Here is an 18678-nt window from a genome sequence, read left to right as displayed (position 1 = left end):
GTGCCTCTCACGCCGGTGGAGTACAAGAGTTGACGGGAGAGCGCTCGGGGGTCGATTTATCACGTCTAGACTAGACGCGATAAATCAACCCCTGCTGGATCGATCACTCTCCGGCGGGTAGTATAGACGTACCCTTACATACCAGTGCTTCAGTGACTTTATGTAGTCAGAATGGTCTCTGCAGTGCCGTACTGTTAAACATAAACTACTAAAAAAATAAAGGGAAAGCAGCATTTTTCTTCTGATAGTAAAGTTTCAAAGCTGTATTAAATCAGTATTCAGTTGTAAACTTTTGAAAGAATAACCATAATATTTTAGGTGTTCGTAACTCTGAGGTTCTATTGTATGTGTGAAGAGGCGCAAATAGCAGAATCAATTACTAGAAAGAGTGTGTAGACTGTAGATATTATTTATGGATTTGCTTACAAATTCAGCATTGAAAACAAATGCTAACATGCAGTTTTTCCATAATTCATAGTAGTTGTTAGTTGTGCTAAACTACTTTTCCTTACCTAAAAGAAGCAACTTCTGTTGCCTCTAGTTCCCTTCTCTAAAAACAGTTTTATAGTGCATTTCCTAGCTCTCTATCTTCCCATATGCATATGCAGTCAGGTTTGCAGTAGGACAGTGATATATCCTGTAGGAAATTGAAAAGTGATCTCTTGCAGTGATGTAAGTTTCCTTACAGTGGTATCTTGCCAAAACATGTAAGCGTTGTAATAAGATGTGCCAGTTAGGCAGCATTTTATATTGTTTGCCTTTTTTTATTTAACTGCCAGTGTGGGAATTTGGGGGCAGTTTTTTAATGAAGAACGCCCTGCCAGTCCCATGAGCCTAGCACCTCAGGTTAACTGGCTATGGTAATACTATTTAATATGCTGATTGTTTTGGTTTTGTGTATTACATTTAATTGCTTTATTATATATCATTGTAATTGGAAGCAATCAGGTATTCTTCAGAATACCAAGAACCACCACATGAGTAATGCTCCTATATCTGAGATTTCTAACCTGATAAAATTAATAAAAGAAAAATGCATCTTCCTTCAGATCATAAAGTACATAGTTTGGCCTGTGCTCTGAATGCTGCCGGAGGTCAAAACGAATTGAACAGTCACTATTTTCAAAGTTGTAGTCTCTCGCCTAGGTGAATAAATCTGTGTTCTGAATGAATGTATTGTAGCAAAGTCACACTTTCATATATCAGTTGCTTGAAAGTGTCTTGGTTTCTCTAGTTCAAAAAATAATTTGTTAGTGCAAATGTCTGTATTGAAATGACCCTACTTAAATCTGAGATCTAGCCTCAAAACACTTTTGGGCATGTTTTAACACCTCTCTCCATGCAAACCAGGTAGTGGGAAAGGGTATTTCCAGCTTGTCTTAATTTTATTTTTCTTTTGCCACAGTTGTGGTTTTTAACACCCTTGCGCTCAACCACTGACAATTGAAAAGGGCATGCACTCGCACTTGATTTATCACAAGGTGATCCTGAATGATGCTCGTTGAAAGTGGGACTTTGATTTTGAGCACTGCAGTAGCTAAAACTTTATGAAGATGTACAAACTCTGACGCCCCAAACCTCCAGTTACACTGACAGGCAAGTTCTGAGGTGGATGGAAACATGGTTGGAGAAGGGGTCAACTTAGCTGTTTCCAGCCACTTTCAGTTCATTTTGTGCTGCATAAGCACTACAAGTAAACTTGGCAGACTGGAGAATCCAACTTTGTAACTCTGTCCAATCTGTCTCTGCTATTTAAAATTACCCAGGGGACCTGTGCACTATATAGACAGAAAGAGTATAGTTAAGGGTGGCAGTCCAAATCTCTTTGCCCTTGTTGGTTTGTTTAAATAATTGTGGGTCTGATTTTAAGCATGGGGTTTTTGGAGTGGAGAAGAGAAGGTTGTGCGGAAGCTTTCTATTTTTATAGCAGGTATGAGAGAATGAAGCGGACATCATGTATCTGCTTGGAGGGCTACATCATGTCTAACAGCACACTGAGTTTGTTTAGATTTAGCCTTTCAATTTGTCTAAAGTAAGCTTTAAAAAAAAGGTGTATTTTTAAAATGTGTTAGCTTAACACCATTGTAAGCAGGACAAGTTTTGTTTTAGCATGTGCTAGTTTGTCAAGGTGAACCCTAGGCACCCCTTGGGGTTCACCACCAACCAACATGTCCTGGATACTCTAGTGCAGTGGGGCCCAAACTTTTCCTGCCACACCCTCCCTTACCAGCAATGGAATCTGTCCACGCTCCCCCAACATTACTGCACAGTTGGCTCAGCAGAAGAGCTTGGGCTGATGGCAGAGCCGGGGGTAGAACTGGGGATGGGGGAGGAGCTGGGGCTAGAGGCGGAACTGGGCTGGGGGCAGAGAGGGAATGAGGGCAGAGCTGGGCTGGGGGCAAAGCAGGGGGCGGAGTGGAGCTGGGGCTGGGACCGGAGCTGTGCTGGGCTAGGGGCAGAGTGAAGCTGGGTGGCACTCCCTCTTCGCCCCTCGTGGGGGCTGGCCCAGGCTCTGCCGTGCACCCTCACCCAAACGTCCCTCTCCGCCCCCCTAGGGGTATGCCCCCACAGTTTGGGGACCACTGCTCTAGTGTATTAAAACATGTTGGCCAACCCATTTGTGAAATATATCTTTTTATCCTAGTTTAGACAAGCCCTTGGTGTGTTGTTGCTAAAATGTATGTGGGTCACAGCTGGTTAAAGTAATAAATCCCATTGCTTTGTTTTGTTTGGGTGGGAGGGTATGGGGGAGGATGTGGGGGAAGAGAACTTTTTTTTGTAAGATACTTCGTATATAATTAAATCACTAGAATAGGTTACCTAGGGAGGCTGTGGAAGCTCCATCACTGGAGGTTTTTAAGAACAAGTTAGACCAACATCAGTCAGGGATGGACTAGATGTCCTCTTGGTTCTGTAATCTTGTGTGGACCGTGGGTCAGCAGTTATAGCCTTTTGCCTCTCCGTAAATCCTGCTGAAGTTACCCAGAAGAGTATATATGATCGGTATGCATCCTGAAATAAATATATTAGGTGAGTGAGAGTAGAGTAACAGTAACATAGCCAAACTGCTGTCAGTAACAGGAAGGATAATAGTTCTACATGTAAGATAGGGTTTATCTGATTCTGCCCTCTGGTCAGGATTCTTTTTAATCTATGGACACAGCTCTTTACACTAACATCTAAACTGTAAAATGCATACACATTTTTTATTTTGTTTTGTCTTTTGGTTCTTAAGATACTTGAAAATTTCACTAAGTAGTAAAGGGTGAAAACTTCTGTTATGTATTACATATAACTAAGGAAGTTGGTCTCAATAAGAAAATAGATTTGTAAATGGTGATCTATTCTTCTGATATGTTAAAACAGACGTCATTAGTTTCCTTGGCTCTGGGGCACGTATGTTAAAATTAAGAGAGCTAGCCATCAGTGCGGAGGAGCAATCAGAAATTTCTGTTTCTTGCTCGTCATTCAGTTCTGCCTTCTGCTCTTGAAGGTGACACACTGAGCAGGCCAAACTTAGCATGTAAACATGGTTTGAAAGAGAGGCAGCCTTGGCATCCTGACAAGGAGATGATTGACAACTTCCTGTTACCACAGTAAAACGGATTAGGGAATTGCCTTTCAATGTATAACACAACAATGTTAGTGAAGCCTGAGGAGAATGCTGGAGGGAAGTGGAATCTGGAATTAGTGGATGAAGCTGTCCCTGGCCACGGCATCCTGGCCTCTGTAATTTAAAGTGGGGGGAGGGGAATTTGCCTCTGGTGCTAGCTTGGACCATCTGTCTTAGTGATGACAGGAAGAGGGTTGATTCAGAACCACAGGGCAAATGACTATCTAACCACCACTCTTCAGGAGAGAGGTTATAATTTCCACATGCTATTTAAACACAGACAAATCTGGTTTGATTCCCATTGTCTCTTGTAACTTGAAGAAAACCTGCAGAGACTTTAGGTTACTTGGAAATGTGCACAGGAGAGTTGTTAAACCAACCATAATTTGGTTTTATTCTCTTAAATGTTGCAGAAAGTTCTCAAAGGAGAACGAAAATCTCTTTGCAACATTTTACTAAAACTAAACAATGAATGTGTTTTGATGTCAGCAACCAAACAAAAAAAAATTAAAAACCTAGAGCGACTTCTTTTAGTGGCAAACACTTCCATTCGATCCTCTTCTTCTTTTGGTGTGGTTCACTAAGGAAGTGGAAGAGGGTTACTGTCATATTTCACAGTAATCAACTTTTTCTATAGATGTTTTGCTAATAGAGGGAGAGGAAGAATACGTGTCATTGGATATTTGAGTGAGGGGGACTGAAAATTTAACTCTGCATAATGTAGAAATCCATTGTAAATGACTGCATCTAATAACCCTCCTCCCTCATCTACCTGCTTCATGAGATTTGTCAAGGGCCTGATTTCCCGGCATCTTGTAGATGTTTCATGAAAATCAAATCAGAAGTAATTATAAGTAGGCACTTACTTCATCCTCTTCTGCTTATTTCTGCAAAAAGATAAGTTAGTAATAAATAAATACTACTGCCTTTTTAAACAAAGCTTGACATATTTGCAAGGCATGCAGTGAGAGTATTTAAAAAGTTTGCATCAGCTGTTGAGTTCTATTTTGGTGATGGATTGCAGCTAAAATAATGTGGATAGTTATAATTAAATAAATGACCCCCTTATTGACTTAAAATATCAGTTCAGTCTGCTGAACTGTATGCAGCTGAATGCATGGTTGTTTTTTTTAAAGTTATGAAGAGCAAACGCTTTAACGTGGGGGTGGGTGCTCAATTTTTTAGCTCAGCTAACTTAGTTTTGTTGAGGTTTTTTAATTCTAGTTTTCCTTGGAATGACAGTTGCCACCAAATAGCCAGTTTTGTAGAATTATCTCTTGTGTTATATGCTCCTACCAGCAGACGGACACAGAACAAAGTTACTCATTCTCTGTGCGTGTGTGCACGCCCACTAGTGCTCTTTTCCCAATTAGTTCCTCTTGCCTGGGTAGTGTTTATACAGATTTCTGAAAGATAAGCCTGTAAGTAACACTGGGTGTTTAGTCACCTGAATAGGCCTGGCCTACCATCGGCAAATCTCTGTAAATGAGAATGTGCAGACTCGACACTTGATTCTACAGACTGTCATAAGCTATCACCAGAATGCTCTTTCGAGGCCTGAAAAAATTAACTACTGAAAGCACTTGCTTGTGTACTTACTAATATACTAACGATGCAGTGTGGCAACACTACAAAGCTTGTTACCATGCTGTAAGTACCCTCTCCTCACAAGGGCAGGCTCTCCATCTTTGCACAGAGGGTTAAGTTAAACAACCACCAAAGATTTTGAAGAGGGAAAGAGTGTGATTTTTAAGGTACATGACAATGTCCATGTTCCCAGTGAAATTATCTAGTTAATCTCGCTATTGAGAAATCTATTAAGGCAGAGGCAAGGCACAAAGAGAAGGAAACAGGAGATGCCCAAATAACGAGAGAATCTCTGGTGTCTCATAAACAGAACTTGTAGGTTGAAAGAACATTCTTTTATGTCTAGGTTGTCGTACCACACTCATCACAGTAACATGCGATAGCTTTAGCCACTGCTGTCAGCAAACCTCTGAACAACATCCCATATAACTTTTTTCACTACTCCTTTTTATATCAACTTCTTGAAAGTTAGAAACTGAGACCTTTCCTTACCAAATGTGTCCAGGATATGAGAACGTACACCATAAAGGAGGATTATAGATAGTATTAGAATGGTGGCTTTAACCCACAAATTTCTTTCTTTAAAATTTGTTTGTTAAAATTGCTTTTTCTGTTGTGAAAACTCTATTCTGTCCTTTGCTTTTAAGAGACATGTCTGACGCCTTGGATCACTGACAATTAGTCAAGAGTATTTAAAGAACACATTAAAAAGCTCAGAGCTTTTACCCTATGCACATTTGACACCATGTACCATTCTAATTAAACTGCTTGTGCTGGATTCTCATATATACTAAGCCCCCTTCTACCACGCTGGTAGTGTGAGGGAGCCTTAATCAAGCCTTGTACAACGTAAGAGAGAACTTGATAATGCCAGAAGCAGACTAAGATGCAGTTTAATCAGAAGATTTTGTGCACAGAATCCATGTAAACTTTGCATTAAATTATGCTGATTTAACAGCACAGTCATGGGAGTAATTTTGCCACTATATGTTACCACTCCAACAGTCAAAAAGGTATTCTTGCAAAACTTATATTTTGCTATTTGTATAAATAGTGACTAGGAAACTGTCCAATCATTTATGAAATTGTAGTCCTATTCCTGTGTTACAAAATCCTAACTCATGCTTACTGTAACCACTGTTATCTGTGTACACTCAAATCTTCTCTGAACTCCATGGAAAGATAATCTTTCCTCCACATTTGCTTCAGGTTTCTGTATATTACTGCAGTTGTTTAGTTATATGTTTTAAATGTACAACATTTTTCTTAAATCTGTCCTTATGCAGCATCACTTTCAGGATTATACAATAACCACTTACCTTACAAGTTCTTGGCAAAAATGTGTTCTTTGGCTAATTTTATTTTATTTTATTTTATTTTTTTGTCACTTAAATTTGCCTATGTTCACAAATGCCTGTGCTGTTGCCTGAAATCATTTTACAATTTTTAATTAATTTATTTATTTATTGTAATCTCTCACCTTACTGCCCAAATTCTCAAGGGATTTTCAACCTGGACTTTTTACAAGCACAAAAAATACAATGTTAGATGTGACTTGAAAATCTGATCCTGCAAAATATTTCTTGGTGGGTGGGGAGGTTATTTCTGTAAAATCTCATTGATGAGGGAGGAACTGGTGTGTGTTGTGATACAAGAAGCAAATATTTTCTTCTCCCCTCACTTCCACCAAAATCAAAAGTGCAAAGGCACTTGTCTTTTCCTGAGAGCTCCGTCCAAAATTGGGGACTTGCTCTTATAAGATTTAACTGAAGGAATCTTGGGAGAATGACATCTCGTGATTTCATTGGGAAAATGGTTGCACCCCGATTGTGCCATTGAAATCGTGCACAAACTAAAATATTAAGATAGTGTAAACCGGAGAGATTGTCTGCAGAGAAACTGCAGACACAAACTTAAACCAGTAGTTGTTCAATCATTTATTTTATGTGCCCAGGCATTGTGATTTTTCTTTCATGGTGTTGCCATTTCAATTTTTTCCCCCCAATGATCCAACTGGATAAAGAGAGTCCTATAAGAAGAAATAGCTTGTGCTACTCCCCTGAAATTAGTGCATCTGAATATAGTAAATACACAAAGGGGTAGATTCCACATAGGAGATCCTCACAGATGTGTAGGCGGTTGGAGGAAGCTGTCAATCAAGAGAGCTTGGCATCTCCTGACCCGTTAGGCGGGCCAGGAGGGGGACAAAGACCTTACTGCTTAAACAGCCTCTCCCTTGGCGAGCAGGGTACATTGTCCTAATGATTGATCACCCACTATTGCTCCTGTTTGGGAATGAAGACCAGTTGGCTCTGCAGCTCTCCACAGGCCTCAAAATTACTCTCTTGAGAGGATGATAGCCATGCAGTCATCCTTATTCACCCTGCTGTGCACCTGTCTTTGTGTGTTATCCTGCAGTGACCGTCTTTCCTGACACTTTAAGGCACCCGCATCAATACAAGTTCAAACACATGCAAAACTACAACTACCTTGACCAAAGAGTGGACGGGAGGGAGACAAAAGATTCATTTTCCTTAGCCCCGTCTTTGTCTCTCAGTCAGAGACACACACACACACACACACACACACACACACACACACACACACACACACACACACACACACACACACACACACACACACACACACACACACACACTGGAGCCTCAGAGAGTGGTTCCTCCCCTAAACACCACTGCTGCTAGTGAGAGGAGAAGTCCCCCCATCCCTGTGGATACTTGGAGGTTGGTGGGAAGAGGAATAACTTGTTTATGAAAAGGAATGCTTAGTTTTGCTCATCCTTCCCAACTTGAAAAGAGAGGCTGGGGGAAAGATGTTGGAGTGTCTCAAGTGCATCTTCCTGCTGTCTGAGAATTGTGGTGGCTGGTGGGGCTCTGGGACACTTCAGCGACAAGAATGAGATGGGCAGAGAGAAGGGGACGTGAGAGAATAGTTCTGTCCCCACCCACATTCCCAACCAAACATGGGTGATTCAGTAGCTGGGACTGCATAGCACAGGGAAGTGAGCAAAGCAGTGTGAAGCAACACAGAGAATTGGTCAGCTAGTGATGGTTTATGCTTTAACAAAAAAAAAAAAAACCAAGCTAATGTAATATAGATTCAGATTATGTTTAGGCTGTTATTCTTGTATCTCCTGACTAACTTTAAAACCATGATTACTTTTATTTTATGGAATCATAAAATCTAGAAAGGCTTATTGCACCATTCAAGAATCATTTTTGACAGTACACTTTGTTAGTGCCCTATTCAGTCTGCTTTTAAAAATCCCAAGTGATAAGGCTTTCATTATTTCCCTTGAGCAGCTGACTTCTGACACTGCCTCATATTGCATTGCTTCATCTTTTCAGCATGAATCTTCAAATTTCTTTATATATTCATCCTGTATATTGCATCACAAATGGCGAAACTATTCTGAAAAGCCAGCAGAGACAAGGTGACCAGTCCAGTTTTGTTGCCGTAAGGGAGTAGTCTTTTCACATCTTGTTCATGATGGGCGCTTATCTCAGGATATTACTCAGACACCTGATTAGCCATTCTTGAGCAACAAAGACATTTAGTCGGAAATGAACTGTAGTAAATGATTAACACACTACTCTTTATTAATGACATAGATTGACTGGGCTTTTAAAATTTTAAATGACTGAGTCATTTTTAAAAGGAACGTCTCAAATTCTGAGAAGGAAATGTAAGTTAAGCTTTTTTTTTTTTTTTTTTTTAAGTAAACCTACTGGAGAGTTATAATAGAGATCTTTTCACATACAAACTGGATAATTTGTATTTTCTTCCCCAGTAACCGTATCTGACCCATTATACACACACACTTCTTCTATAAATTAGTGTAACTCACATTTTCACTTACCCCAGTATTTAATCATAGTGCTTGGGGACTTCAGCGTCCATGTGGATAACAAGCCTGAAACAGCTTGGGATTTCTTGGTCACCAATGAGTGTCATGGGACTGTGCCATGAGGTTAGCAGTTCAACTTCTTCAGCAGTCCTAGTGTTTGAGATGAGTGGAGGTGGGGGAGTACTGAAATGTATTCCCATGTGGACAGAGTGTTGCCTCCTTCCGTTTCAGGTTTGACGGTCTACCTTCATGAACTAATGGAACTGAACTGGTTCTAGATGGCTCTGAGGAAGATTGTTCCTCCTACAGACCTCTCTAGCGATGGTTTGGAATGGTGTAGCACACTTTCGGTGAAATGGCCCCAGAGGCACACACATCTCTAAACGCATCCCCAAGAAGCGTACTGATGGCATGCAGTGACTGAAGTGAGAGGGAAGACTGCTAGCGCACAGGCAACAGAAATCCCAGCTCATACATCAATTGCAGCATAAAATGCTTTTTAAAATCATGTGCCATGGCATTATGGGAGGCCAAAAAATGGTGATAGGCTGTATACTAATTAACAACTTCATACTCTTGTTGGCCTTGGATTGTTATCCTGCAGGGATTTTTCTCTGACACTTCAAGACACCTGCATCGATACAACTCCAGGCTTATGCAACAGTACAGTGTTTCTCATTGGTATCTAGGCAATGTTTGTGACTTCTCTTGCCATCCGTTCCTTCCACTCTCCCGAGGCTTCTTGGCAGGGCTGCAAACAGGTGCAATGAAGTGTACTGGCACTTCTGCCAGTTTCAGTGCTGATTCAATGAAGGATTTCATGCAAGTGGGGGAGAACTTGTAAAATAAATCACTCTCTGGATTATATATGGTACAGGTGGAAAGTTGGACTAGTTTCTGAAACAGGTTCAGTGGATGGTCTGAATCGATATGGTGGGCATATTGTTTTCGTATCAGATTCAGAATTCTCAATCAAGATTGCAAATAAAGTTGTTTGTTATATCCTCAAATCTATGATCAAATAGAGATGCTGATTAAGACCCCTTGGAATTTCTCTTGCAGGAGAAATAATCTTAATATGAACCTGCAGGTCTTGTGATACATCATGTACTGCCATCAAGATGTATCACCTATTTGTTGAGATACTCATTGCAACATAGTGATGCAGTAGTATCAGACCCAAAAAACTTCAGGACTCTAGCAAGATCTGGGCTAGGACGACACTGGACGTATCTTTTGAAAATTAAAGAATATCCATTGAATTTTGAGATTGGTGAGAACTTTAAAAAATAGCTTAAAAAACTTGATCATTTTATGTAAGTAGTTTGTGACCCATTAGAGTTAGGCAAATTCTTAGAGAACTGCAAAGAAGGTTCCACTTGACTTTTTTTTTAAACCTGCAAAAGACCATTACTAAATCTTCTGCAGCCTGACTATCTAGTCTGTGTGCATAAATCAGTTGCACCTAACAGTGTCTGAATGCATCCTATTTAAATTCCTTTCAATGACGCAATCAGCTAATTTTTGCCATCCAGAAGGAGTTATAGCATGAACATCCTGCTTTCTAATGTACATCACAACCAATAACATGCCAGGCAAATAGAAATTGTGTTCTGTCACCAAGCACTCATAGGCTATGGCATACTATATTTTCTGTCTGTGGTAGCAACTTCTATGACCTACATATAGATCCATCTGCTTTTTTCTAGAATGTAGGGGCAGGTTACATGTATAATGGTGTTTGCTTTTGTGTGTTGCCAATATTGCAGATGTCTGAGTGGCTGCATGTGTCTCAAACTATATGCAGTAATATATGGATGTACGAATTAATTATTTTTTCCTTCTATTTTAAAATAGAATGCTACCGACAGCTCTTCTAATTCTTCTCAAAAAAGGGAACAGCCTCTGCGGATACTAGCGTCTCCCACATCCTGCGAACATCGCAGAATTTGCACTCACGGTCACGTTCACGACCAGTATAGCTCTGACCACTACCAACTAGAACAAGTGAGCTTCTTATTAATTGCTGCTTACTTAAAGGGATACTGTGAGAAAGTTCAAGCATCAAGTTCTTAAATAATCTAATATTAAGAGACTTATGAATTTTGTTTTTAAAAGTTTTCACTGGAAAAGGAGGTTGGGGTTTGTTTGTTTTTTTTAAATTGGAATTTGAACATTCACTTGTGCTGGCTGCAACAGACAACTGCAGCATTGAGCTGGCATGTGGATTTTCAACCTGGGGCTCTGTTCCTGTGGTGGTTACAAATATGTGGGGGGGGGACGGGACAGGACAGGGAGCGTAGTGAGCAACATGCCTTTCCTTATGTCTAGATGGGATGCAGGTTCTGAAGCTATTTTCTGTTGCAACGTAGAGTCACAGCATGTACTAGGTTGTTACCACCATGCTAATGCAGAAAGTGAGGCACAGTATACAGTGAAAGTGGTTTATCTATTTTGTTAATCAAAGCTTAGTTGCATACAAAAAAGAAAATTAAGTTAATTTTATCATTTTAATAATGTGCATGATCAAGAGAAATTAAAAAAAAAAAACTAAGAAAACACTGATTAAAATTTCTTTCCCAAATGCACTAATGATGCTTAGTAGCACTTGATCAAAAATGTCAAAAGCCTCTGCCAGTCATTGATAGAAAAATAAACTGTTTGCCTTTTCTCCAGCAGTCAATACAAAGGTCCTATCGACACGTCAGCTTTCCAGATGATGAGGAGGAGATAGTGCGCATTAACCCTCGGGAAAAGATTTGGATGACAGGTTATGAGGACTACCGCCAGCCCCGGTCACAAGGGAAGTACATCGACACTGATGATGTGGACTCGTACGTACGTTTTGCCAAAAGTGATGCCTCAAAACATGATTACAATTATCCTTATGTAGACAGCTCAGACTTTGACCTGGGTGAAGATATAAAGGGTGCTGTGATAAAGACTCAGCCTGTCAAGTTCAAACCAAGACGGAAAGAAGATGGCGAGAGATCGCGGTGCGTGTATTGCAGGGACATATTCAATCATGAGGAAAACAGGCGGGGTCAGTGTCAGGACGCACCAGACCGCGTCAGAAGTTGCATCCATCGAGTCAGCTGTATGTGGTGTGCGGACAGTATGCTCTATCACTGTATGTCTGATCCAGAAGGAGACTATACAGACCCTTGTTCATGTGACACCAGTGATGAAAAGTTTTGCCTCCGGTGGATGGCCCTTATCGCCTTGTCCTTCTTTGCCCCATGTATGTGCTGTTACTTGCCCCTTCGGGCTTGTTACCACTGTGGGGTTATGTGCAGGTGCTGTGGTGGGAAACACAAAGCAGCTGGATGACTACACACAAGTTTAAATTGTGTTATGCTTTCCCTGTAGTTAAGGAGCACGTTGCTTTGGAGCATTCAAATCCTTTATATTTTGATGGAGCCTGTGTGCCCAACAGAGTCCAGAAACCACTTGGATCATTTATGTTTGGTTTTCCAGGGGCCACTCTGCATCAATTTGCTCTTCAAGTGTTCTAACAAACTAACCTACAGCATAGACTTTTGTATTATTAATCTGTAATCGAACAGAATGTCGTGTACATGTTTATATTTTTTCAGTTAAAAGGACTCTGAGATATGAACTGTGGATGGTGGTGGATTTTAGAACATCTCTAATGTGGATCTGTCATGCCATAGCTTGCCTTGAGCAGTACCATCTACACCTAGCAAGCATTGGCACTTTGAGAAATGTAGTGTAATGGAATGAAATCCCACCCAGAAAGTATTTTAACCTGCGATCAGTTATTGTATGTATAGAAGGTGTTCTAGTAACCAACTTGTACCACAACACAGTATTGCTATCACTGTTTGTTTTTTAAAGCCAAAATATTCATGTAAGCTGCAGTTTCTCTTTAGAGTCCATAATCATTTCTTTTGGCAAACATCTTAAATTATTTCTCTGATGTTAAATTTCAAATATTAAGTGAATATGGGAAATGAGCCTTAATTTCAGTTAACTTTTGAGAATCTGATAGTCATCCAAACTGCATTTATTTCAGACCAATACTTGAAAGGGAAATTTAAATTTAGGCTTTTTTCTTAAATAATTTTGCAAATAAAACGTTAGTTTTGGAATTCTACATAACGGAAAGGAACTTTTCATTACCCTGCTATGTCTTTATTTGAGAATAAAACACTAATATTTCAGCTGAATAAAAATTCTTCTCGTTGTTATGCAAAGAATTATTAACAAGATAGCCAGTGCAACCACAAAAGTAGTAGCATAATCTATTGTGATTTTGAGAAACATTGAGCAAGTGGTGGATTATGCAGAAAAATAATAATTTTAAATTCAATTTTGTTCTATAGAATAAATACATGTGCATGAGAATTTTACATTCACAATGAAATCCAGATGTTAGAGTAACTCGGAATATGTATTTAAAATAAAAAGCCTACATGTAATTATCACTCCTGTTTCCTGACTAAGGACCTGACCCTGCAAATGCTTATGCATGTGCTACTTTTATACATGTGAGTGGTCCCATTAACTTTAGAAGCACTTACTCACATGTGTAAAGTTCATCATATGAGTAAGTGTTTGCGGGATTGGGGCCTAAGTGTCTCCTACATCCTTCTCCTCCCAGCTCACCACCCAGATATTGAAAGTGGATCCAGAGGGTTGTGTTATGCATACAGCAAGATGAGAATACTTTAAAAAAAAAAATGTTACTGTCATGTCTTGTGTACAAGGCTTGTAATTAGCTGGGAAAAGAGTATTTTTCTATTATATTACAAGGAATAGCCAAATAATTTTTATTAAAAAAAAAAAAAGATTTAGATCAGTTAGCTATAACTAGCATAGTACAATCTGAATATTTTGAGGCAGCTAGGGATTGGCTTGTCAAAGCTGGCACTGCTGTTCCTGCCATAATTTTTTTCTGCAGTAAATTGCCAGTGGGTGCATGCCCCTTCCCTCCCTCTTATTGCACATTGACATCAGTCTTAAAGGAAAGGAACTTTTTATTTTTGCCAAATAGATTTAAGAAATGCTTGCCATTCTTTCGAGTTGGAATGTTCCAACAGTTCCGCTGAGAGTTAATCACAGCTTTTTGTAAACCATCCGTTAATTATGCAACGTGCTTATACACTGTAGAGTTTGGTAAACTTAATTTGCAGCAGTTGCTGGGTTTAGGTTCAAAAAAATTGAATGATGATAGAAAGGGATCGATTTTTTGCTCTTGGTGTAACGTGTCTGGGTTCACTGAGTGAAATACAAATTTTTCGTGCCTGATCGCAAATGACAAATCTCTCAATGGTGTCTAGTAAACATCAAGCCAGCCTCAAAAAGATGTGATGGAACAATCTTTTTTTTGCAAGTTGTTTCATGTAAACAAACATCTGTAAGGTCTTGCCTCTACAAAGCACAACACTACGAAGAGATCTTACAGTTTTTTGTCAAGTCTCTATTAAGTGCCCCTATTTATTTAACTAAATCAGACATACTCCAAGCCTTTATGTATGTCTTCTTTTTAAAAATCCCTCTTCCCGACCCCTCTTGGTTTTTGTAATACTTGTAGATCTTGCTACGCATTTTCTTTGGATTGTGAAGGCAATGGTGTAAGGGCACAATGGTAGAAAATGGAGGCGTTATTTGTAAATATTTCTCATTGGTCTCCACACTGCAGCTGAACAGTGTGTAGTGTTTTCCCAGTCAGCTTTGCAATACTGACATCAATCATTTGAGAGACATTCTCCAGATTTTATTTTTGTATCTGTGGTAACAAAACATTAACCAAAATTTGTTTTGGTTGTGAAGAGGTTTTTTCCAAGCTATTGCTCACATTAACAAATGAAAGTGCCTGAAGCCTACATCCATAATGTATCTGTATACTAAAAGTTAAAACCCTGTTGTATTGATTTTTTTATAAGCCTTTTTACCTCTGTGTAAAAAATATATATACAAGTGTATGATGTACATTTTAGTTAACTTTTTTTATTGTTTCTAATATGTATGATCAGCGTAGTCCATGTAAATATAAATACATCGTATCAAAATGCTTCTGCTTACATTATTTGCAAATCTGGAAATGAGATAGAGACAGCATTGTTATTAATACGGGTGACACAAAAGAGAAAACTGATCATGGGAGGGGATAAAGGAAGAATTTTTTTTTTTAAGCCAGGTGAACACATGATGTCAATTCCTCCAGTTAGCATGGGATTTTTGATTGTATTCAGCATTGGCCTAAATCTGCATCCAGTGAGGTCAATGGGGATTTTTTCCTCTTGGGCACCTGATGCTCTATTATAACTGAGTTGTTCCTCATTTTCCAAGTATGGAGTTTCCTCTCCCTCTAGTCTAGAGTGACAATGTACTGCCAGCGGGTGGAGCTGTTCAGAGACTTGGCTGTCTCCCAGTGTCTCATCTCCACTCAAAGAAGCAGGAGATTCCCCTAGGATGCTCATCTTTGTGTCCCTAGGCTTCCCATTGTGTTTGGTTTTGATTTTTCTGTAGCAGGCCCAATTAAGATCATAGGAACTCTGGGTCTCCAGCACTGTACAGCAAGGTGAAGCATGGCAGCCTTGACTGCCTCCCAACAGCAGCAATGGTGGCAGGCAAGCTTTGAACTGCTTGGGGTGGAAATTCAGACGTAGGATCTGGCGTCTTGGAAGCAACAAGCTAGAGGTCCTTGGCTGGGTTTGGGGCTATTTGCTGTTCTGACTGAGGTGAAATACTGCGTCCAGGAGTGTCACTAAGAAGCTGGTAAGTTAGAAGGTTATGGAAGATCCACATCACAGGAACACCCCACCAGCACCCTTTTCAGACTGCCTCAGTAGCCAGATTTTTACCCCAATAATTCCAGGAAGGGGCTTTGTCCCGTCCTGGATGATCTCTCCAATATCCTGGGACAGACGTGACTACAAGACGACTGTCGGGGGTAGCCATCTTAGTCTGCATCTACAAAAACAACAAGGAGTCTCGTGGCATCTTAAAGACTAAGAGATTTAAATCTGTTAGTCTTTAAGGTGCCACCAGACTCCTTGTTGTTTTTACAAGACCACTGCATATACCAAAATAGCTGGAATCTGCAGGTAGAAGATTTTCTCGTTCCAGTTTGGCCTAGCTAGCCATCCTGTTGAGCCTGACAGCTTTCATCTAAGCGACACTGCTGAGTATCTAGTTGCTCCTACCATCAGCCTGCCAGTTTCAGTGGACAATCAGAAAAGCTATGATGTGATGCTAAAATCGCATCGTTGAGAGAGGAGAGCACACTATTTTGTACAGGTGTTTTTAAAACCACTTCAGCAAGGCTTTAAAGCTCATAGAGCATTACTGCATGACTAAGGGGCTTCTGAACTGGGCTCACATAGAATAGAATCACAGAACTGGAAGAGACCTCGAGAGATCGTCTAGTCCAGTCCCCTGCACTTGTTGCAGGACTAAGGATTATCTAGACCATCCCTGACACGTGTTTGTCCAACCTGCACGTAAAAATCCCCAATGATGGAGATTCCACCGCCTCCCTAGGCAATTTATTCAACTGCTTAACCACTCTGATGGGAAGTTTTTCCTAATGTCCAACCTAAACCGCCCTTGCTGCAATTTAAGCCAATTGCTTCTTGTCCTATCCTCAGAGGCTAAGAAAAACCTTTTACATACTTAAAAACTGTTATCATGTCCCCCCCTCAGTCTTCTCTTCTCCAGCCTAAACAAACCCAATTTTTTCAATCTTCCCTCATAGGTCATGTTTTCTACACCTTTAATTATTTTTGTTGCTCTTCTCTGGACTTTCTACAATTTGTCCACATCTTTCCTGAAATGTGGCACCCAGAACTGGAGACAATACTCCAGTTGAGGCCTAATCAGTGTGGAGTAGAGCAGAAGAATTATTTCTCATGTCTTGCTTACAATACTCCTGCTAATACATCCCAGAATGATGTTTGTTTTTTTGCAACAGGGTTACACTGTTGACTCATATTTAGCTTGTGATCCACTCTGACCCCCAGATCCCTTTCCGCAGTACTCCTTCCTAGGCAGTCATTTCCCATTTTGTATGTGTGTAACTGATTGTTCCTTCCTAAGTGGAGTACTTTGCATTTATCCTTATTGAATTTCATCCTGTTTACTTCAGACCATTTCTCGTTTGTCCAGATCAGTTTGAATTTTAATCCTGTCTTCCAAAGCACTTGCAACCCCTCTCAGCTTGGTATCGTCCGCAAACTTTATAAGTGTACTCTCTATGCCATTATCTAAATCATTGATGAAGATATCGAACAGAACCGGACCCAGAATCAATCCCTGCAGGACCCCACTCATTATGCCCTTCCAGCATGACTGTGAACCACTGATATCTGCTCTCTGGGAACAATTTTCCAACCAGTTATGCACCCACCTTATAGTAGCTCCATCTATGCTGTATTTCCCTAGTTTGTTTATGAGCAGGTCATGTGAGACAGTATCAAAAGCCTTACTGAATTCAAGATATACCACATCTACCACAGTACCACTTCCCCCTCCCATCCACAAGGCTTGTTACCCTGTCAAAGAAAGCTATCAGGTTGCTTTGACACACTTATGTCCACTCCCCCAAATCATCCCTTGATTCCCTTGTTTTTCTGAAGGGCGGGCCACAGACTGGGACAGCAGCAAAAGCTGTAGCTGTGGAAACAGCATTCTTTACAGCTGTGAGGCTGGGATGTCCAGTAGATTGGGGCCTCTGCCATTTCTGAGGTGGTCAGTTCATGCCTTCTGTGAGATGCCTTAGTGTACTATAACCAAAAAAAGCACCCCAAAAGGGTATAGAACACAAAAAAAGAGCAGAAGGGGAGTAAAAAACATCTTGGTTTCCACTGTTTTTCTGCTTAGAACACAACTTTCATCCATAGCTTTCAAGCCTTCCAAATCAAATTAAAAATCCGTATCAGACTGATGGGCTCAAAACTACCTGAGAGAATCTCTCCATAGACTTTCAAGTTCCTCTCCTTCCTTGGGAAAAGTAAACAGGCAATTGCAGGCTTTATTTCACCAGAAACAATTACTCCTCTTCCTGAGAACTATTTGTGTGTGAGAGAGAGTGCAGGGAGAGGAGGTTCATTCAAGACACTGGCTGGCTGGGAGAGAACAGACAAGTTCTGCCCAATACTGTTTCTCTCCAGGCTGAATGACAATGTGCAAAGCCCATTTCTGCATGAAGTTCAGACCATTCTGTTAAACTTCGCTTCAGGAGTGGAGCCCATCCTCATGTGCCAATTTGCCAGTGCTACCTGCACTTTGCCTTTGGCTTCTCCCCCGTCCTTGGCTTACCAGTCTATCAATATATTTGATGTCCAGTCTATGACTGAAAGCTCATATATGACTTGATGGCCCACTGATACAAAATATCTGTACATACTGACTGGGCCTTCCAACTGTTTAAGTCCCTTGCCTTCATCTATTTTCAGTGGTGTTAAAATAATAATAATATATGGAGATATACCTATCTCATAGAGCTGGAAGGGACCCTGAAAGGTCATTGAGTCTAGCCCCCTGCCTTCACTAGCAGGACCAAGTACTGATTTTCCCCCAGATCCCTAAGTGGCCCCTGCAAGGATTGAACTCACAACCCTGGGTTTAGCAGGCCAATACTCAA

General features: G+C 40.4%; 1 protein-coding gene across 2 annotated transcripts in view; it reads left to right on the top strand.

Annotated features, from left to right (window-relative positions):
* The window catches only part of SPRED2 (sprouty related EVH1 domain containing 2), an 81918-nt gene extending 67543 nt beyond the window's left edge, over nucleotides 1-14375 (top strand). Inside the window, exons 5-6 of one of the 2 annotated variants that reach the window (XM_054023521.1) lie at nucleotides 10926-11075; nucleotides 11748-14375. In XM_054023521.1, coding sequence (XP_053879496.1) covers nucleotides 10926-11075; nucleotides 11748-12398 — 801 coding nt within the window. In that variant the 3' untranslated portion in view covers nucleotides 12399-14375. Of the gene's footprint in view, nucleotides 1-10925; nucleotides 11076-11744 lie in introns of both variants that reach the window. The other variant, XM_054023520.1, reaches the window with a different exon arrangement.
* The last annotated feature ends 4303 nt before the right edge of the window (nucleotides 14376-18678 follow it).

This window comes from Malaclemys terrapin, chromosome 3, assembly GCF_027887155.1.
Source record: "Malaclemys terrapin pileata isolate rMalTer1 chromosome 3, rMalTer1.hap1, whole genome shotgun sequence".
Lineage (NCBI taxonomy): Eukaryota > Metazoa > Chordata > Testudines > Emydidae > Malaclemys > Malaclemys terrapin.
Note: the sequence above shows the minus strand (reverse complement) of the source record. Positions and strands in the feature narration are given on the sequence as shown.